The sequence below is a fragment of the Trichosurus vulpecula genome, chromosome 9 (genome assembly GCF_011100635.1).
Source record: "Trichosurus vulpecula isolate mTriVul1 chromosome 9, mTriVul1.pri, whole genome shotgun sequence".
Classification (NCBI taxonomy): domain Eukaryota; kingdom Metazoa; phylum Chordata; class Mammalia; order Diprotodontia; family Phalangeridae; genus Trichosurus; species Trichosurus vulpecula.
In genome coordinates, this window is record NC_050581.1 from 30,258,956 (window position 1) to 30,282,509 (window position 23,554).

A 23,554-nucleotide genomic window follows, 5' to 3' on the forward strand; every position below is an offset into this window, starting at 1 on the left:
AATGAGAGTTCCAAGACAACATAGAAAAAAAAGGGTGGGTAGTGTAGGGGTCCAAGATTTAAAAGATAGCAGTACCTTACATGAGGCATACAGAGATAAAGAAGGAATAAATAAGTATAAAGATCATAAATCAGAAAGGAAAATGAATTAATAAAGAGAATGAAGGAAAGAAATTCTAGAAGAAGGTGCAGAAAAAGGACAAAAAAGCCCTCACAAAAAGAGTTGAAGGAGAGAAGAACGGACATTTTGCTTGACCGCTTACTTGATGTTAATATAAGAGAAGGCATAAGCAGATAGAAACAGAAAGAAAAAAGAATGAATAAGTAGAACTTCTAGACTAGAGGAAACAATTGAAAAATGGGAGGGAGAAGCTTGAAAGTGAGGGGAGGAGCCTGTGAAGAGTTGCTTTTAAGTAGAATAAATAAAAATAATTGAAGAAAGCATCTTTACAGAGGAAGAGAACAACCAAAAAAATCTAAATCAGGAAAAAAAGTTAACGACAAATGGAGGAAAATATAAACCAATTCTCATAACTCTAAATGTGAATAGGCTAAACAATCAGTGAAACAAAAGAGAGTGGCAGATTGGATAAGAAATCAAAGCCTCACAATCTGTTGCTTACAAGAAACACAATAAAAAGGAAAGCCATACACAGCAAAAATGAGGAGCCGGAACAAAATTTATGTGAGGTAAATCCAAAAAAGGAGGAGTTGTGATCATGATCAGAGAAAAAACAAAAATGCACAACATAAAAAGTGATTAAAAAAAGGAAACCACATTATGCTGAAAGTAACTGTAGGCAACAAATGAACATCAGTTTAAAGCTCACGTGCTCAAAATACCTTAGCACATTAGTTCATAAAGGAAAGATTAGTTATATCAGATGGTAGAACAATTATATCAGTAGACTTTAGTGTACTTAGTTATAGACAAATAAAAAAAATCAAAAAATATATGAACAGATTGCTACAGGAACTTGAGTTAAAAGACTTAGGGCATCTTAAAGAATTTTTCAGCGGCATGTGAAATGTTTACCAAAATTGACCATGTATTAGGGAACAGAGATTTTGCAAATAAATTTTTAAAAAGGGTAAATATTAAATATTTCTTTTATAGACCATAAACTCAATAAAAATAGTGGTCAGTTCAGGATTCACAAACAAAAGACACAGGCTTAAATGGATTCCTAACAGTATGATCCTAAATAATGAGTAGGTCAAAACAAACCATAGGAACAATGTGAAAAAATAATAATGATGAAACAACATGCCAAAACTTTTGGGATACTGCTACAGCATTCTTCTGGGGATAAACTGTATCCTTAAAACATACATTAACAAAGTAGAAAAAGAGAGAGTGAAGTAAAAGAACGTAAAAAAATAGAAAGCCAACAGTAGTTCCAAAATAAACCTAAAATCTAACAGAGTGAAAATTAGAGGAAAAATAGATAACCTGGAAACCAAAAAGACAATAGAAATGATAAAACTCAGAGTGGGTTTTATGAAGACTAACAGAATTAATGAACTTCAGACCATCTAATTTTTTTTTTAACTAAAACAATGGTGTTTAATGAGAGCTGGGGGCGTGGTTATAATTACAAAGTCTGACACAAAACAAGGAGAGGGAACTGGGTAGGAAGGTTACAAAATAAAGGGACCAACAGTAGGGTCTGGGAGAAAAGATGGTGCAGAGATGCCTGAGCCAGGCTAATACGGCCTCTCCCCTGTGTCTTGTCTGTGTTCATCCTTTGAGTCCATCTTGCCAGGTCCAAAGCCACCTCTGTCCCCTCTACCCTGGTCCCCTCGGAATCCCCCACAGTCCCTGCCTCTGCCTCGGTACCCTCCACGGTCATAACCACCTCTGTCACCTCTCCGATCATTTCCAAAAGTACCCCCCATATGAGAGCCTCCCAGGCCCCCTCCAGGTCCATCAGGTTTAGGTGCCTTACACTGGTTATTCTCACATATGGGATTAGGCCACTTCCAGTCTCCAGCTCTCTGCTGGCCTCCACCGCCACCCCCTCCACTAGGGAATCCTCCTCGGCTACCACCACCACTGCCACCACCTCCAAAGCCTCCATGGCCCATGGGTCCTCCATGCCCATGGCCACCATGGCCATTGCCACCTCCTCTGTTAAAATCTGCCCTTCATGTAGCAAAGGAGACTTTAATGGGATTTCTGGAAAAATCTTTGCCATCAAACCAATCAATGGCTGCCTTGGCAGAAGGGGGATCATCAAATGATACTGTAGCCTCTCCTTTCAGCTTTCCTGTCTTTCTGTCTGTATACAAGTTGACCATAGGCTGCCCTGTCTTCTTATTAGTCTTAATAATGCCAATTTGCTTGAAGTAATCTGCCACAGACTCAATGGTAATATTCTCACCCAAGACTCGGACGAAGATGGTATTATTATCGGAATTATCCTATTCAGAGTCACGGCCTGATCCTTGGTCCCTGGGTCCACCAAATTTATTAAAGCTACCACGGTCACTTCCGCCCATGCCACCTCTGCCTCCACGGCCACCTCCATGACCTCTGGGCTCATAGCCACCACTGCTACAGTTGTAGCCACCGCCACCACCGCTGCTGCCACTGCCACCACCGCCACCCCGTCCTCTTCTCCCTTGGTCCTGCTGGCCACCCCCATAGCTGCTGCTGCTACCGCCTCCACTCTGGTCCTGGTTGCCATAGCCACCACTTCCACTCAGATGACTGATCTTGGCCATAGCTACCTCCACCACACCGTCCACCGCCCCCACTGCTGCTCTTATACTGGTTCTGCTGGTCATATCCCTGAGGGGGATTGTAGGAGCTTTGTTGCTGTCCATAGGAGCTTTGTTGTCCACCATAGCCAGACTGCTGACATAGCCCCAACTCTGGGCCTGCCCATAGCTACTGCTCTGGGAGCTACTACCATAGCTCCCTGAAGTGCTGCTAGGGGCTGGCTGCTGGCTGTAGCCAGGATAGGATGATTGCTGACAATAAGAACGTTGGGAACCCTGGCTGCTGCCATAGCCACTGGCTGAACCATATCCTTGGGGAGCTGACTGAGTACCGTAGCCTGTGTTGTGTTTGTCCGTAGGAGGAGCCATAGCTGCTCTGACCATAGCCTGAGGTATCAGCTGATTGGCCATAACCATCGTAGCTCTGTTGGTCATAGGGTTGACTGCTCTCTTGGGAACAGCCTTGTCCAGGCTGGGTAGGATAAGTCCCATAGCTTTGTGTAGCCTGCTGAGTGTACTCGTTGGAGGACATGTCCGCGCACCAGACCATCTAATTAATAAGATTAATAAGAAGGCAGAAAATCAAATACATAAAACAATAAGTTAAGAAGGTGAAATAACAACATCTTAGGAAATTGAAATAATTTCCAGAACTGAGTATGCTAAAAAAACAAACCTAAAAATACAAAGAAACAGAGCTTATATATTTAAAATTCCCAAACTAACAAAATACCAAATAGCACTCTTAAGTAACAAAATCTCAGAAGAGGAAATAGAATTGCAAAGGAACTGCCAGTTTAGCGGAGCTGAGGAAATGGTTGGGGGAATAACTCCTGGTCTTTTTGGATTCATAGGAAAATTCTTTAAATTTGTAAAGAACTCAGTACTGATACTGTGTAAAACTAAAATACTGAGAAAGGAAGCACTTTGCCAGACTCTTTATGTGTGCAATATAATCCTAATCTGGGAAGGATAAAGCACGAAAGAATAACACAGAATAACATTACTGATAACAAATTAAATTTTATTCTCACTTAATAGTATTTTATTTTTTCCATTTACTTGTAAAGATAGTTTTCAACATTCAGTTTTATAAGATTTCGAGTTCCAAATTTTTTTCTCCTTCCTTTGCTTCCCTACTTCCCCAAGACGGCATGCAGTCTGATATAGGTTATACATGTACAATCATAACCAGTCAAAATGCCCCAAACTACAGCTCTTTGAAGAAATTAGTCATCATGACAAAGTTGTATTTATATCAGGGATGCAACAAAGGATCAATATTAGGAAAGTAGTTAATTCAGTCCATACGATTATCTTAATAGATGCAGAAAAATTTGTCCAAGTACAACACTAATTTATGCTAAAATCCCCACAAACACTGACATACATAGAGGGTCCATTTAATACATCTTTAAAAGTATCTAAAAGCAAGTGTCAGATGGAGATCCACTAGAAGCTTTTCCTGTAAATAACAGAATAAATCATCAGTTTTATGATATACATCTAGAATTGCCAGCAATAATAATTAGAAAATAGAAAAATATTAAGGCATAAAGATAGGCAAACTATTCTATTTGCTGATGATTTACTTAGAAAATCCTGGGGAATCAACAAAAATGCGAATTGAGACATTAACTTTTTAACCAAAGAGGCAGGCTACAAAATCCACAAAATCAACTTCACTTCTACATAATAAAAAATCCAATAATCAGAAGTACAAAAAGAAATTGATTTCAAATAATTACAAAATGCATGAGATCTTTTTGAGAGGAGTGGGGTTAATCTATCAAAGCACATAAAGTACTTGTAGAGATTTAATTACAAAGGCTCCTTAAAGAAAGGAACAAGTTAAATAGCTGGAATATTAAGTACACAAGGCTGAATCATGTCAATACAATAAAAATAATAATTGCGCCAAAGATAATTTATACTTTTTATGCTATGCTAATCAGATTATCAGAAGGTATACTTTATAGAACTTGATAAAATTCATTTGGGAAAGCAAAAGATGTAGAATATCAAGGGAAAGAATAAAAAGAGATAGCTGCAAAGAGGAAATAGGCCTCAGACTGTACTATCAGTTGACAAGATGATTTGATATTGTTTAAAAAACAAGTAGATCAGTGGAACAGATTAGATAATGAGATCAAATGAGCTGTTTGTGAAAAATCTTCTCAAATCTTAAAAGTGCTAGTTGTCAGGGAAGCTAGGAAGCTATTACTGCATTGCTACATGGTGTAGTTTTAAATAGTATATGTATTTTGGGAAGCATTTAGGAAATAGGCACACAAAATAACTAAAATATCCTTTGACCCAGAGATTCCATTACTAGGCTTATTTCCCAGTGAGGGCATTGATGAAACAATGAAAACCAAAATGTTACAACAATATAAAAGAGTTGGAATCAAAATAGATGTCCATTGGTTAAAGAATGGATAAACGATTTCTTACACCACAGTAAGATTCCATTACATTCCTGTCCAAAAAAAAAAGTTAATGTACCACAAATTGTTTATCAGTTCTTCATCTATTCATCACCAGTCTATTCATTCTTCATTTGGTTTTTTTCCTCTAGACCTCCAAAATCAATTATAGTTTCATTTTAAATCTCTTGATGCCTGTGCTCTGACCACTATTGTAGTAGTATTTTTCTGTGTGCGGAAGTATAAGCTAACAGCAACAACAAGCAGAACCTCATTGGGGGAAAAAGCTTGGCTACAAGGACTACAAAAGGACCACCACACCATTACTACTACTATCCATACCTGTATATTGAGCACGTAAATGAGAAAAAGTTATCAGAAATCCAATAATACTTTAACCATTTATTATTTTAGTAAGTATAATAGTATCTATATACATGTGAAAAATATATGATAACATATATACACGTGTGTGTGTGTGTGTGTGTGTGTGTCTGTGTGTCTGTGTCTCTGTGTATGCATGCTGTCTGCAGGAGGTATGTTTGCTTATTTAGATAAAGTAACCTTTCATATCTCCATCTAAACCAGAAGTTCATTGATTATTTGTTGCAGGCTGTTTGTGTCCACTGTGTGCCTCTCCATTCCCCTCTGTGTGATACTCATGATGCTCATTTTTAATTTGTAGGACACAGTTTTTATTCCATGTCTTGCTTGCTCTATAGCAACATTGGTCAAATATTTTAAAAAATAAACTTTTGCTTTCATGGTAAGCTTTGGGCCAACCTAAAAGAGCTTTGACACGCCCCAGAGATAATTCCGTCCATTCTCCTTTTCTAGTTAACATTGTGCCCAACATGATGTTATTCTGACCTGTTTCGGATATTTATACCAAGGAACATATTCTGTAGTTTATTCATCAAAATGCCTGTTGAAATGTAAGTAGTGGATATTTTTCATTAACTTGGTATGTTGTGTATGGATTGCCATGTCAAATTCGTTTGAATAGTTACAGATCTTTTCCAGGAATTTCTGCAGTGTTACTACATGTAATCCAATCAATGTGATATCATTCTTACTTATGCATACTTATTCTTACATATACCTACTTATGCTTAGGAGCATCTGTAGGACCTTACCATCCACAGAGAATCCCTCTTCAACTTGGTTTCTGTGCTCTTGTCTCTTCCATCATGATAGTAAATATCTTTGGCAGATAATAGAGCTTGCATTTTGTTCATAGTTGTGGTACAGATTTAGTTTTGTTGTGTCTATGGAATCTTGAATAATTTTTTAAAATCATTTTGGCTTAGAGGAGACACCTTATTGAAAAAGAGCATGCAAATTGATTCTTTATGAAATAAAAGACTTTTTTTTTCTTGTAATCACTAATTTATGTCCATATTATCTGTCCTAATGGAATGTTAAGCCCCATGAGGTTAGGGACTGTTTTATTTTTGTCTTTGTATCCCCAGTGCCTAGTTCCTGATTTTGTAGACACTTAGTAAATGCTCGTTGATTATTTTCTTTCTTGTTTTATATTTTCTACATCTTTCTACATCATTTATAAAATGATAAAGATGTGATTCATTGTTGAAAGCCTATTCCTCACGAAATCCCTCATTAAGCAAGCCCTTAGATGCCTGTATAAAAAACTGTTATAAAGATTTCTTGTAGATGAGAGAGCCAGGATTAGAACCCAGGTTTTAAACTAGTACGTTGTTATTTTCACTGTAACATGCTGTGCTAATTAATAATTTATCAACCGTGACTGGTCTATTTGTGTATTTTCTGTGAATTCTAAGTGTGAGTTTTATCATATTTGAGGAGTAACATTTTTCCCAGTGAGGCACGAATCTCCTGTGATAGAAATTAGTGGGATACTAGTTTTCTTAATGCATTTCACAGCCAATTTTAAACTATAATCAATTAAAGAAGTATAAAAAGAGTGAAGAGAATATATTTAGCTTACTAAACTCTCCTATTGAGTTCCTACAGTGTGGTGTGTGGGAATATTCTGTCCCAAAGGAACATATGCTCTAACTGGAAAAGATATACGTAAAATATCAGTAAGTGCCAATGTGTGGTATAGATAAGTGTTTCCAACATTTTTGAATATGAGGATCTCTTTTTAATGAAAGTTTATCCCAGATCCCTAATATGATGTAAGTTGTACTACTTATTAGAAAAGCAACATAGTAGATAGAGTGCCGGATTTGGAATCAGGAAGACTTCTACATCCTGCCTCTTAGCTGAGGCACCTTGGGAATAATTTGGAACTCAGTTTCCCTGTCTGTAAAAAGGAATAATTTCCTGCAGTACCTACCTCTGGGTTTAGATTCAAATAAGATAATGTGAAATTCTTTGTAAACTTTAAAATGCTAAGTAAATGTTAGTTACTATCAATATCACTACCATTCCTACCAAAACTATAGATTGAGCATGTAAATGACAAAAAGTTAACATAAATCTGGTATCTTAAGCGTTTGTTATTTTAGCAAGTATAATAGCATTTGTATATTTTTGAAAAAATATATAATATGTGCATACAAACTTATCTATGTATGTGTGTGTGTATTCAGTCTGCAGAAGGTATGTTTGCTTATTTATGCAGTGCACATTTAGGTTCATGTACTGCTTGCACTAACTCCTTGTTACCGAGGTTTGGAAAAATTGCAAATAAAAATTGTGAGGGAAGAGAAACAAAGGATTCTTAGAGTTGAGGAGGGAGCATATTTCAGGCGTGAGTGGTTAATCAGTGAAAATACATAAATGTTGGAAATGAAATGTTGTTAGGAGCAGCAAGAAGGCTGGATTGTAGATTGCAAGAAAGGAAGTAATGTGTAACAGGGATGGAAAGCTAGGTTGGGGCCGGTGTGATAAGATCTTCAAAAGTCAAACAAAGAAAAGTTAATATGTGTTCAGTGATTCAGTAAGGGTTTCATAGAGGAGGTAGTACTTGAGCTGAAATTTAAACAAGGGATAGAATTCAGACTCAGGAAAAGCAAGGGGAAGCAAGTTTCTGTCATGAAGTTATATGAATAGTGGTACAGGGGGAGAGACGATTATAGTTTACTTTAGGGAGCATGAATGGACGAGTTTGACCAGATTGGAAGGTATGTCATGTAATGATAGAGCAAGAGGGAAAGCTGGACCACCCTTTTGGAATCCTTGAATACCAGGATTTTGCATTTTGTTTTGTAGATATTTGGAAACTGCCTAACTGCCTCTAGAGAATCAGGGAGCCCTGGGAGAACTCGTATAAACTGATGCAGAGTCAGGTGATTATATTTAGGAAAATATTTTGTCCTATTACTACAACATTGTAAAGATAAGCAATTTTGAAAGACTTAACCTGATTGATGAAAGGTTTTTTTTTTCTTATTGTGGAGGAGTTTTTATTTGAGTGTTGATATAAGCAGAGATATTTTAGAAAAATTAATCTTGTAGCAGTGTGGAAGATGATTTGGAAAAGATGGAAACTATGATAGTTCATTCATGAAATGATAAGCTGGACAAGATGGTGGCATTGAGGATAGAAAAGAATGTATATATTAGACACTAAGGAAAAATTGAGAATACGTAGTGATTGGCTTTATGTGGATCAAAGATAACTCTAAGGTTTTGAGTCTGAGTGACTGAAAGAATGTCAATATCATGGCCAAGAAACATCTACAGGGAGTCTCTCTATTGAAGCAAATATGAGTTTGATTTTAGACATGTTAAGTTTGTCAGAAATCTAAGTAGAAATATATGGCAAAGATTCAGTAATCCACAGTAGCACTTTTTTTTGTTGTAGCCAAAAACTGAAAATGAATCAATTAAGGAATGGCTGAACAAATTATGGTGTATGAATGTGATGTAATAATTTTGTACCATAAGAAATGAGAGAAGGAAATAAATATCTTTAAGTACCTACCGTGTACCAGAAACTACCTTTACAAATAAGATCTCATTCAGTGTTTACAATGACCCCATGAGGTGGCTGTTAGTATCCCCATTTTATAGCAGAGGAAACTGAGGCAGATCCTTTTGCTCATAGCTAGTAAGTTTCTGTGGCCAGATTTCAACTCAAGTCTTTTTAACTCCAGGCCTAGCATTCAGTCCTCTGTGCCACCTAACAACCTCTAGGGATTCATGGAAACCTGAAATAATGCCATATAAACTTATGCAGAGTTAAGTGATTAGATCCAGGACAGTATTTTATACAATTACTACAGCATTGTAAAAATAAGCAGTTTTGAAAGTCTTAATCCTGATCAATGTAGTGACTAAACATGGCCCAAAGGACTGATGTTGAATGATGCTTACTTGAATGAAATGTGATGGAATTGAGGTACAGAATAATGTGACATTTTCAGTCAGGCCAGTGTGTGGATTTGTTTTGCCTGACTATGCTTATTGTGTAACAAGGAGATTTTTTTGCGTGTTTAAATGGGAGTGGGACATGGAGGGGAGCAATAATGATGCCAAAATTAAAGTGTCATTGAAACATTTTTTTAAAGTGAACAAAAGGGAAGTTAAGAGGAAGACACAGAAAAGTCAGATGAAATTTATATGCTGAATTTATTATATGCTTTAAGCAAGCAATCTGTATCTTATAGATATTCATGGTTTCATATATAATCCTCTTTTTGTTCTTTGTGTGTGTAAATGTTCATTCTTGTTGATGTTGGCCAAGTTCAGAATTATAAAAAATAAATATTATTTAAAAAGAAAATATATTCTGTAGTGGAGATTAAGAGACAGGTCAAGGTAGGATATGTAGATTTGAAAGTTATTTTCATATAGGTGTTAGGTGCAGTTAAGAGTAGATGAGGCTCTTGGAGTGGGGGGGAGGGTAGAAATGGGGAGAAAATTTGTAATTCAAACTCTTGTGAAAATCAATGCTGAAAACTAAATATGTTAAATAAATAAATTTAAATTAAAAAAAAAGAGTAGATGAGGCACACATAATTGGTGTTGTGGCTGTTTAGTAACCTAGGAATGATGGTACTGGCTAAAGTTTTTATTCGTTATTTGTGATTAAAAAGGTGTCTGAAAATAATAAGTGTGTTTCATTAAAATATTCTAACTTATACTTTTTATTAATTCAAAAATACCTTCTTTCCAAGTTAGTATTAATCAGTAATACTTCAGTATGTATCAGCAACTTTCCAGTTAATGTTGTATGGCATATCTTCTAAAGAATTGAAGGCCCTGTAATAAATCTGAATCCTCTTGTTGATTGTGATGAATGAAACTTGACTTTGAGGCGGAACTTAGCAAGAATAAGATAAATAGTTTAAAATGATTGAGGAAGAAAAGAGATAAAGTGAAAGGACTAGGGCCAGATGGCACTCTTTCTCCAACCTCTAATTCTAAAAGTGTTAAGTATGTGAAAAAACCCTTCTTTTGTGAGTTCTTAAATATGTTTTGAATATTATGTCTTTATGTATGATATACTTGAACCTAAATATTAAAAAACCCAAACAATATGGTATGCCAACATTCTTGTAGTGTGTTTAGTATAAAGACATTGATTAAATGTTAAAATTGATTATCCGAAATAAAAAGGAAACAGAAAACAAAGTCACTGAGACATCTATGATTTAATTTGCAAGGCTAGTATTTACATACCAAATCAGGGCACCTGACTCCTTAGAGGTCAGAGAGAAGGAGTGATTTACAGAGCTGATTTTTTATAACAAAAAAGAGGAATAAAAAAATGACAGAAACTTGTCTTGAACTTAATTCAATTGGACAAGGCAGGTCACCTGATTAGTTGACTTCTCCCAGACTTCTTTAATCCTGTGCCAGACGTCCTTTCCTGCAGGTGGTACCTTTTATAACCAGAAAGTATACTGGGAAAGAGAAACGTAGTCAGTGGCTGGCAGTCACCCCTTTCTCCCACCCCAAACCTTTCCATCTTCCTTAGAAGAGTCCATTATTCAACTTAGACTTTAGCTCAAAAAAAAAAAAAAAGAAGGGGAATATATCCACTAAGACTGGGAAGAAGAACTTAACCTCTGGCTAACCTCTGTACAGCTACTAGAAAGGGGGTCTTAGCCTCTGGTCAAATCCCCTTTCTACCAGAAAGGGAAATCTAGCTTTTTAAAAGAGTACTGCTATGATTAATTTATTTTGTCTTATTCTAAATTATCTGCTACAAAATGACAAAGTCTTCTCAATCTCAATCTGTTCACTAAATCTATAGGGAACCTAGATTTAAGACACTATCTATGGAGGAATGGAGCTTAATCCTATATAATGAAACTAAAAATAAATGAAAGTTATCAATAGTAGTTGATTTCATTTTCATTAAGTAGGTGCCCATGGTCTGTTCTTATATGTCTACTTCTTTTTCATTCTTTTATCTTCTACCCCCCTCACCCCCAGCCCCAACCTCTCTGGCACACTAACTCAAGTTCTGTTTGTTTGTTTTAAACTAGGAATTGTGGTGCTTGGAATAAACCGATCTTATGCCAAAAATGCTCTCAGTAAAAATCTCATAAAAATGGTAAGTGAACGGATGAATTTATTTGCTTCTTATACTGTAAAGATAAAATATTGACATAAATCTGAAAATGTTTTTCCCCCCTTATTCTGTGTAGCTATCAAAAGCCGTGGATGCTTTGAAATCTGATAAGAAAGTGCGGACTATAATAGTCAGGAGTGAAGTCCCTGGAATATTCTGTGCTGGTATGCAAATATATTTTATTCTAAAGTTAGAAAACTGTAGTCTTGCTTTGCCATAGGAGCAGCCTTTGTACTAGGAAAGAACGTTATGGGTTGTGTTCAAATTGCAAACAAATTTTAGATATTTTAATAAGAAATATCTGTATCATATGCTTTATCTGTCAGAAGTAAATTGCTAAATTTATGTTAAATTGTATGTCTACTCTATTCCATTGGTCTACTTTTCTCTTTCTTAGGTAGTATCAGATAGTTTTGATAATTTCTGCTGTATTTGATAATTTAAGATCTGGTACTGCTAAACCTCCTTCCTTCATTTTTTTTTCCATTATTTCCTTTGATATTCTTGACTTTTCTTCAAATGAATTTTGTTATTGTTTTTTCTAATTCAATAAAATTTTTTTCTAATTTAATTGGGATGGCATTGAATATATAAATAAGTTTGGATATTACTTTCAGGGGACATGATATTCCAGTATGACATTGAAGTGATGTGTTTGGGTTCCAGAGAGAGGATTGATAGCATTCAATAGACAGATATTCTAGGCTGATCCTTAGATTAGATGTCAGTCCATTTCTGGACCCTTTGTAGGACCTGCCAACCTTTCACTCTTCAGACATTACTTTTGAGAACTGAAACTCGTCTTCACATGATGTTAAAAAGAGGAGCTGAGCCTTTTGATAAAGATGCCTTCATAAAAGCTTATAGTTAAGCCTTTAAACTTGGCAAACATCAATATTTTTCTAAGAAACTCCTTGGCAAGAAAAAAAATGTATCAGTCTAGGAACTGAGGCTAGAGATATGATTAAGTAGAACAAAACTAATAGAGTCAGGAAATACCATGGGTTAGGAGAAACCCAAGAGGTGAAGCTAGAAGGGAATGATTCCCCAATAAACATAAGTAGAACCTCTGGAAAAATTGTGTGTTTGAGTGTGTGTGGTGTGTGTGTGTGGTGTGTTGTGTGTGTGCACATGCATGCACATGCACAGAGAGATGGGGTTTTACAACCAAAACTTGCAAGAGTGGTTGGAAATAGTGAAGAGGCTAAACATGAAATCAGAGATGTTGAGAAAAAAATTGACAGGCAATAAATTGCTCAGACCAGACAGATGAAAACCTTGTCTAGACAGTCCATTCCTGAAAAATGGAGTGGAGCAAATGGAACTCAATGACCAGACCAAATAGAAATCAACAATTCAATCAGAAAGAAATATTAGAAGAAAATAAAAAAGATAAAGAAGAAAATATAAGATATTTGCTATTAAAAATGATGTGGAAAGAAGGTCAAGTAGAGATAATTTAAAAATCATTGAACTCTTTGAAAACCATAGAAAACAATAAAAGGCCTGATCTTATATTTCAAGAAATTTGAATTCGCTTACTACCTTCTGAAAGAACCTAAAAGGAAAAACCAAAATCCAGAGCTTCTATGTCAGAGAAAAATATTGGAAACATCTAGAAAGAAACATTTCACATACTAAGGAACCAATGTTAGACTCACAGGAGACCCAGCAACTTCTTTTTTAAAGAGAGGAGAACTTGGAATACAGTAATCCAGAAGGAAAGCAGTATAGCCTTACAAGCAAGAATAACTTATTCTGCAAAGCTGGGTATTTGAATTATACTTTCCTCCCAATCCTTTGGGGGAGGGCAGAAGGGAATGAGTTCTCAATGGAAGGGCAGATTTTCATGAATTTCTAAAAAGTCAGAGCTCAATAGGAGTATTGAAATATAAAAACAAAAGATAAGTACAGCCTAGAAAGGGCATTTTTTTTTTCAATTGGAAGAAGATGCATGCTGATGTGTTGCTAAATAATAATGGGTAAGGGGGAATAAAAACAAGTGTCCCTTCATAATTTTCATGTCTTCAAATGGCATTAAAGGAGTTAAATTTTAAAAGGAGGGGTCTACAAGGGTGTATTGCTTCTATTCAGAAGTTTTAAGAGAGGAAAGAAAAAGGTGGATAAAAGGAATGTATTAGTGTAAGAAGGAGGAAAGAGGTGGTGGAACTTGTTATTTTTCATAATTGAATTGCATGAGAAGAGTGTACACACATAGAGGAAAGGTTTGGGAGAGTGGGCATCAGGTGAAATTCACTCTTATCTGAAATGGACAAAGGAGAATTGAACACACAAAATTAGTCTGGTGTAGAAATACATAAAATTTGACAGTGAAAAAATCAAGGAAAGAGAGGAAGATGTCTTGATCCTGAAGGCAAAATTAAAAGAAAAAAACACAACTAAAACCTTACAGAGGGTGTACAACATTGGTGTATAGTTGATGATTAAAAAACAAAGTTAAGATAAATGAAGCAGCAGTGTGTTGGAGAATACAGTAGGGGATGAGATTAAAGATACATGTAGTAGGGTTAGCCTTGGTAAGGAGAAGGGCCATCTCATTATAAGAGACTGAGGGATATGTTAAGAGAGTGGGAGTGATGGTCAGTGAAGGGTTTTTGGTTTAGGAAATCACAGGGATAGCAGTGGAATCATTGAGGGAGTTAGTTGACATACCTTTTTCAGTAGCAGTGCTCTAGTATTATCTTGATTATGATCTCAGAGCTGAAAAGGGAAAATGGGAGAGGAGAGAGAAATAGTATGGAATTCCAGAGTTGAGAGGGTTAAGTCTCCTAGGGCATTGTCTCTGGTTCAGAGGATGCTATGATTAGGGAGAAAATTTTTAACAAAGGATAGAATTAATCAGAAAACATAAAATATGATTGTGCTTTAAAGCTTTTGCATGAAAAACATTAAAGCAACTAGAATAAGGAGGTAAGCTTTGGATTAGAAAAAAAACCTTTACATCAGATATCTGATAAGGTTGTGAAAATCAAGAAATATGGTGGACTAACACAACTATATAACTAAAAAAAAAAATCTCCCAATGGACAAATAAGTGGTAGGGTATGAACAAGTCTCAAGCCAAGAATTAACTATCGTATGCAAGAATGCTACAAATCAAACAAATGCAAATCAAAATAATTCTGGGATTTCATCTCTCATATAGCAAACTAGCAAAGATAGCAAAAAAAAAATAGGAAGTTAGTGCTGGTTAGCTTATAGAAAGACAAGTTCAATCATTCTGCAAAAATATGTGTCATTATTCTAAGAAAGTGACTAAGATATCCTTCCCTTTGATCTAGCTATCCCACTGCTAGGTATATATCCCTATGAGGTCAAAGAGGGTTAAAAAAACAGTCCCAGGTACACTAAGATATATTTTTTTTGTATTTTTTTAGGGGGAAGGTGGTAACAAAGCCCTAGAAGTAGTGTGGGTGCTACAGAGGCTAGAAAACTGGTGTCAGAATCTTGAAGTCATGGGTCCAGGTCCCACCTCTCACAAAATTTATTGGACATTTGATTCTGGGCAAATAAGTCATTTAACCTCTCAGGATGACAGGCAACTCCTTAAGAAGATAATTTGCAGAGGTAGTACTGAACTGCATTGGTAAACTATGAAATCACAGGGTACAGATCCAAAGGGATAAAAAACTGGGAACAAAGTCCATTGGGTGGGAATGGGTAAACAAATTATAGTACAGGAATGTAATGGAAAATTTCTGGCAGTGTCAGCAAAGCATTATTCTCAAAAATTTCTCACATAAAAATATTTTAGATACTACATAGTTAAATGAGTATACAGTAAGTATGACTCTCCTGGCCCAGTGCCATATTGAAAAACCACATATAGAGGGCAGCTTGGTAGTGCAGTAGATAGAGCACCGGTGCTGGAGTCAGGAGGATCTGAGTTCAAATCCAGCCTCAGACACTTGACACTTACTAGCGCTGTGACCCTGGGCAAGCCACTTAATCCCAATTGCCTTGCCAGAAATGAAAAGAAAGAAAGGAAAACCACATATAAACTCACTTTAAATGAAAATAGGAAATTACACCTATATGAGATGAAAAAAAATGCCTAATTTTTCTAAGAGGAGTGGACTAGGTATAGAAATGAAATTAACTGACTCAATCTCGTCAGATTTTATGAATTAATGAATGAAGGCATTTATTTACGGTCCTCCTTTGTGCCAGGCAGTATGCTAGGCACTGGGGATACAGAAAGAAAAATAAAGCTGCCCCTGTCTTTAAGGAGCTTATGTAATAGAAGGAAATGACAAGTATGTGGGAATGGTGACTAGGGAAGTTAGTTTTCATCTAGGGAAGCTCAGGAATGGTGAAAGTAGCCATAAGATAAGTCTACTTTCATTCGGTTTCCAGAAGCAGCATTAGTTACTGATAGTGATTACTGTTGTTATACCAAGAAGTGAAGCAGGGATTGGGGACGGGAGGAGATGTTTAGGAGAGAAGGGTAGGTAGCAAAAGTATGAATCTTAAGAATGTATGAATGTTTCATATAGATCGGGGCTGATTAGCTATAGCTATAGTGGTTTAGGTGAATTTGCTCTTTTCATTTAATGTAAATTTTATTTCATTGTAACCAAAGTATGTATTTAGGATTTCTGATTTTCTGCATTTGTTTGTTAGGTTTTTATGTCGCAATACATGGTCAGTTTTTGCAAAGATGCCTCACGAGAGATTTATCATATTTAATTTTTCTAAATTTCAGTTCAGTTTCTTAAATTATCTTGTTTATTTTTTGTTAGATTTATTTATTCATTATTTTGATCAGAAAGAGTTTCATTGAAATCCCCACTATTGTTTTATTCTCTATTTCTCATTACCATTCAATTAACTTTTACATTAAAGATTTAGACACTTTTAGATACTATGTTCCTCAGTGTGTAAATATTGACATTGTTTCATAATCTATGATGCCTTTAAACACAGGTAGTTAATGCCAAATCTTGATACCAGTATATGAGCATGGAATTTTAATTAACATTTAATTACGTTGAAGTGATCATTTCCAGTTTCAAGTTAGATGAAAGCCCCTCAGTTGTACCATTAAGTGGATTTTAGAATTTGGAAATTTCTTTTGCACTTGTGTTGAGGTGTAAAATACACTGCTGAAATTGTAGCTTGAGCTTAGAAAATATGGCTGCTACAAATTTTTGTGGGAATAGAGGTCTTGCTTATTGTTTTCAGCTTTTGACAGCGCAGAATTTGTATAAAGCAGCTTGATGTTATTTGTGATTCAAACAACATGAGTTGTCATTGAATTGACTTTACTGCAATATGTTTCCCACATAAGTGGTGTTTTGCCTTGCGATTTCAGGTTGAATTAACATTATTCAGAGTACAGCAAAAGTGAATTTCCAGAGCCATTCAGTGTTGAGTAGTAGTGGTTGAGGGCAGTTATCATTGCTCAGAAAATTTTCAGTCTTAGCCCTGAGCTCAAAATGATCATAATTAAACTTTTTTTCTCTTCTTATTTTGATATACGCTGGTAATAAAAAATGTAAAGTAAGATGTTGTAGTATAGCAATATGCTTAGCTGTTGAAATGCTGTTGAGTTACAACTTTTACTGTGATTTGTATTGTGCCAAGCAACAATGGGAAGACGGGAAGTAATGAGAGCTCCATTTAAGGTCTCTCTCACGTCTGCTCCACTCTTCTTGTAGCACAGTATCAGCTATAGACAGTACATGAATGAATGAGCATGACTGTGTTCTAACATAACTTTATGGGCACTAAAATTTCAATTTAATATAATTTTCTTATCTTAAAATATTACTCTTTTTATTTTTTTCAGCCATTTAAAAATGTAAAAAATATTCTTAGCTCACAGGCTGCAAAAACAGGTGGTTTATTGGATTTGCCCGATAGGCCATAGTTTACCAACCTTTGGTCTTAAGAGAAGAAACAGGAGGGATAAGGGGCTATACTCAGGAGGAAATGAAGATGAGGAGGGAAGTCACTTTCTTATAGAATACTAGGTATGTCAGATGACGTGTTTACAAACATGGAAGAAGAAATGAGACCAGTGTGTATCATGTGAACCACATGTTCACCTGAGCTAGACAAATGAGTTTGAATACATATACATGTTATACCAAGAGCGAGCAAGACACGTCACAGAGTATAAGTTTAATTGGAGAATTTATTAGCCGGCGACCGTTCGGAGTTCAACCCAAATCAGAACGGCCATGAGTAGAGCTGAAGAAGACATATTTATACAGAAAAAACAAGGTGCAATAGTTAATTATCTCTTGAAATTTACGGGCCAGGTCACAAGGTGGTCCGGGGGAACAGGATCAAAGACCCTGACAGATCAAAGTCTCTGACAGATTGTCGTTTGGTGTGATAATCTTATCTATTGACATTCCTTGGAGGAATCACAGAGCCCCAGGGACATTTGCTAAATGCCGAAAGGTCTGAGTCCATTCTTTCTGGGGGTTTTTATCAGGGGCTGTGGGGCAGGGGTCTTCTGTCAGCAATAACTGGTTTTCTCAAGTACCACATGCACAAAGACACAGAAGGAGTGTGATATAGAACTATATTATACTTAAGGAGTGTGATACAGAACTGTATTATACTTAGTAGGGAAGTAGGAGGAGACAGAGAAGGGAGAAGGGAGAGAGCAGGAACAAATTTAAACAATGTGGAAACCTGTGCTGTTTAGAGTCAAAACAAGAAGTAAGATCTACATTCCCACAAGAATTTGTAGCAGCTGTAGTTTCTCAGCTCAAACTACAGTTCAAAAAATACATTTTCATATTTCAGAATACATTTAATAGTGCAATTGAGGTCCTTTTATCTAATCTTCGAGTGATTCTTGGTGAACGTATGAAAATAGAACTTTTGCTGGGAAGGGCAGCCTGGGGGGGGGGGGGATCTGTGTCGTCAGGAGGGAGGCATATCTGTTTGAGAGCCAGAAGATCAAAGGAGTGGGTTAAAGAAAAGTTTGAAGATGAAAGATTTATTGCCCAGGACCAGGTCTTCTAGAGAGCACACTGGAAAGGATGACTAGCTTTAGAGTGAGTCATTGGGAAGGAAGAGAGAGAAGGAGGAAATGAACAGTTATTAAGAGCTTACATGCCAGCAGAAAGAAAGACAGCTTTTGTCCTCAAGGGTCTTAGATCCTAATTGGGAAAAACTGGAATTGGAGGGTTAGATTCAGGAGGATGGGAATAAAGTTTTGGTAATGACAGCCAGGGATTTAGACTTCCTGGGATTGGAAGAGTATGACCAGTTGGGAATTTGTTAATCATTTAGGAATGAATTCAGGTAGATGATCACTTATCCCTAGGCATTGGCCTTAGGGTAGCATCCTCTCAAATCATTAGGCTGCCCTGAGGAGGGGATCAGTGGTAGCAGCCAATGTAATGGCATTTTTTTTCCTTCTTCCATTAACAGGCCGGACCAGTCTAGGAAACTGTCCCCAGACGGAATGGTGTCTTTTTTCCCCCTGCAGTCATACGTTCATAGTAGGCATAAATAAATACTTGGTTAATTAAATTGGCCTACATTAACACTGGAAAGATCAATTGGTTAAATGCTTACCGTTTGTAAATCACTGTATTTTAGAGAAACAGGAAATGACAAAACATGTCACTTGTAAGAAGCTTAAATTTTAGTTGTATGATAAGATAGATAAATAAATTCAAAATTCAGAATTAGAAAAGTGCATCGATTGGTGAAAGAATAATCTGCCAGGTTTTTCAGGAGGATTTAAAGGTGAAATCTGTTATGCTTTTATTTATCAGTTAATACCTATGTTATATAAGTTATTCTCAAAATTGAGAAAAAAGGCATTCTACAAAATCCATTTTATGAGAAAATAATGTTTCTGAGAGCTAAACCATGGAAGGACAATTAAAGGAAAGAAAACAGTATACCAATATCACTTTTGAATATTGGTTTTAAAACTATAAATAAAATCCTGATAAGAATGTTCTAACATGTTCAAAAATTATTCCTTATGATTAAGTTGTATTCATACTAGGAATTCAAGAATGGTTCATAATTTGGAAAACCATAAACCAAATCCATAATATTAAAAACAAAAACATTCGGATGGCAGCTGGAAAGCAGAGACTAGCGTGAGCTCCCTGCCGAGTCCCTCCAAAAACCTATAAAAAATCGCTCTGAACCAATTCTAGAACTGCAGAACCCACAAAACAGCAGAGGGAAGCAGGGCTCCAGCCCAAGACAGCCGGGATAGTCACTGGGTGAGGTCTATCCCACATGGAGCTGGGAGCTGGGAGTGGAGCAGAGCCCAGTGTGAGCGGCGCGGACCAACCAGACCAGGAGCCAGGCGGAGCGGGCCCTAGCGCCCTGAATCAGTGAGCTGCGGCAGTTACCAGACTTCTCAACCCACAAACACCAAAGACAGCAGAGAAGGTTAGTGGGAAAAGCTGCGGGAGTGGAAGGAGTTGGTGGTTCGGCCACTGCCCCTGGGGCAGCGGGGGTGGGGCACCTACAGCTGCAGTTTCTTCCAGCCCCAGGCCCACCTGGTGGGAGGAATTAAGTGGCGGATCAGAGCAGGAGTGCACAGCCTGCTGAAGATCTAAGCCCAGTCCGGGTTGGGGGTTCTTGGGGAAGGAGGAGTGCTGGGGTGGCAGAGCTGGCGCATCTCCCCCAAACGTGGATCATAGAACTCTTTAGTCTACAAGCAGTCATACCCCGCTGAAAAACTCAAGGGTCAAGTTAGTTGGTTGGGAATATGGCCAGGCAGCGAAAACGCACCGAGATTCAGTCTCAGACTTTGCATTCTGTCTTTGCTGACAAAGAAGACCAAAACATACAGCCTAAAGAAGTCAACAAAGTGCAAGAGCCTACACCAAAAGCCTCCAAGAAAAACATGAAATGGTCCCAGGCCATGGAAGAGCTCAGAAAGGATTTGGAAAAGCAAGTTAGAGAAGTAGAGGAAAAATTGGGAAGAGAAATGAGAAGGATGCGAGAAAACCATGAAAAACAAGTCAATGACTTGCTAAAGGAGACCCAAAAAAATACTGAAAAATACACTGAAGAAAACAACACCTTAAAAAATAGACTAACTCAAATGGCAAAAGAGCTCCAAAAAGCCAATGAGGAGAAGAATGCCTTGAAAGGCAGAATTAGCCAAATGGAAAAGGAGGTCCAATGGACCACTGAAGAAAATACTACCTTAAAAATTAGATTGGAGCAAGTGGAAGCTAGTGACTTTATGAGAAATCAAGATACTATAAAACAACCAAAGGAATGAAAAAATGGAAGACAATGTGAAATATCTCCTTGGAAAAACCACTGACCTGGAAAATAGATCCAGGAGAGATAATTTAAAAATTGTTGGACTACCTGAAAGCCATGATCAAAAAAAGAGCCTAGATATCATCTTTCTAGAAATTATCAAGGAGAATTGCCCTGATATTCTAGAGCCATAGGGCAAAATAGAAATTGAAAGAATCCATCAATCGCCTCCTCAAATAGATCCCAAAAAGAAATCTCCTAGGAAAATTGTCGCCAAATTCCAGACCTCCCAGATCAAGGAGAAAGTACTGCAAGCAGCCAGAAAGAAACAGTTTGAGTATTGTGGAAACATAATCAGAATAAACCAAGATCTGGCAGCTTCTACATTAAGAGATCGAAGGGCTTGGAATACGATATTCCGGAGGTCAATGGAGCTAGGATTAAAACCTAGAATCACCTACCCAACAAAACTGAGTATCATGCTCCAAGGCAAAATATGGATTTTCAATAAAATAGAGGACTTTCAAGCTTTCTCAATGAAAAGACTAGAGCTGAATAGAAAATTCAACTTTCAAACACAAGATTCAAGAGAAGCATGAAAAGGTAATCAAGAAAAAGAACAAGAAAAAGAAATTGCAAGGGACTTACTAAAGTTGAACTGTTTTGTTTACATTCCTACATGGAAAGATGACATTTATGATTCATGACACCTCAGTATTAGGGTAGCTGAAGGGAATATGCATATATATATACATATATATATATATATGTTTATGTATATATGTATGTGTATATATATGTGTATATATATATGTGTGTGCATATATATATATATGTGTATATATATATACATATATATATGTGTATATATATATATACATATATATATATATAAAGAGAGAGTGAGAGTGGACACGGTGAGTTGAAGATGAAGGGAAGATATCTAAAAGAAATAAAATTAAATTAAGGGATGAGAGAGGAATATATTGAGAGAAGGAGATAGGGAGAGATAGAATGGGGTGGATTATCTTGCATAACGGTGGCAAGAGGAAGCAGTACTGTGGGAGGAGAGGAGAGGGTAGGTGAGGGGGGAATGAGTGAATGTTGCTCTCATCAAATTTGGCCTGAGGAGGGAATACCATACATACTCAATTGGGTATCTTACCCCACAGGAAAGAAGAGGGTAGAAGATAAAAAAAGGGGGGGATGATGGAGGGGAGGGCAGATGGGGGTGGTGGTAATCAAAAACAAACACTTTCAAAAGGGGACAGGGTCAAGGGAGAAAATTCAATAAAGCGGGATGGGTTGGGAAGGAGCAAAATATAGTTAGTCTTTCACAACATGAATATTGTGGAAGGGTTATACATAATGATACACATGTGGCCTATGTTGAATTACTGGACTTCTTAGGGAGGTGGGTGGGAAGGGAAGAGGGGAAAGAATTTGGAACTCAAAGTTTTAAAAACAGATGTTCAAAAACAAAAAAAAAAGTTTTTGCATGCAACTAGAAAATAAGATACACAGGCAATGGGGCATAGAAATTTATCTTGCCGTAAAAGAAAGGAAGGGAAAAGGGGATGGGAGGGGAGTGAAGTGACAGAAGGGAGGGCTGACTGGGGAATGGGGCAACCAGAATATACACCATCTTGGAGTGGGGGGGAGGGTAGAGATGGGGAAAAAATTTGTAATTCAAACTCTTGTGAAAATCAATGCTGAAAACTAAATATGTTAAATAAATAAATTTAAAATAAAAAAAAACAAAAACATTCAAAACCAGTCTTGTACTTAAGTACTTTGAATAGTTCTAAATTACCAAAAGGGATACTTTATAGCATTAGGCAAAATAATGACATGATTCATTTAGAGGAATAAAAGATTAAGAATCTCAAGAGAATAAGTAGAAAAAAAGGAGGGAATTGTATTTCCATATCTTCAATCATTTTATAAATCAATAGTCCTCAAAAATATTATTAGTTAAATGTAGAAAAATAAATCATGAAACAGACTAGACCACAATGAAATAGAATCAACATTTTAGTGTTTAAGAAACCTAAAAACGTATTTGACAAGAACTGCCAGGAAAACTAGAAAACATATTGACATAAGTTAAATTGAATGTAAAAATACATCTGCATATGTATGTGTGTATATATATATATATATGTATGTGTGTGTGTATATGTGTGTGCGTGTGTATACACACACTGAATAGTCAAGGTCTACTACTAAATAACAGGAGAATCTGATCAGGTGGTTTTTAAAACTATTGATGGGGGATCATTATTATATACATATGTATATATACATATATACACACACACACACACTGAATAGTAAAGGTCATACTACTCAATAATGGGAGAATCTGATCAGATGGTTTTTACAACTATTGATAGGGGAACATTTTTTTTAATTCTTATGATAATTTTTATTTATACATAGCCTAACTTTCTTTGTATCCCTTTGCTTCTCCCATATTATCATTTTTTCTTAAAATGAAAAAAGAAAAAAGAAGATAAAAATGTAAACAAAACTTATGTATGTGTGCATATTTTGCATGCATATATATACACACATACATATACATATACATATACACATACATATACATATACGGGACAATTAGATGGTGCAGTGGGTGGAGCATTGTATTGGAAATC

General features: G+C 36.4%; 1 protein-coding gene and 1 pseudogene across 1 annotated transcript in view; one reads left to right on the forward strand and one right to left on the reverse strand.

Moving 5' to 3' along the window:
• AUH (AU RNA binding methylglutaconyl-CoA hydratase) overlaps nucleotides 1-23,554 on the forward strand; it is a 254,386-nt gene that overhangs the window by 16,341 nt on the left and 214,491 nt on the right. The window contains exons 2-3 of the mRNA XM_036739162.1: nucleotides 11,578-11,645; nucleotides 11,740-11,827. Coding sequence (XP_036595057.1) covers nucleotides 11,578-11,645; nucleotides 11,740-11,827 — 156 coding nt within the window. The remainder of the gene's footprint in view (nucleotides 1-11,577; nucleotides 11,646-11,739; nucleotides 11,828-23,554) is intronic.
• On the reverse strand, nucleotides 1,707-3,259 carry LOC118831723 (annotated as a pseudogene).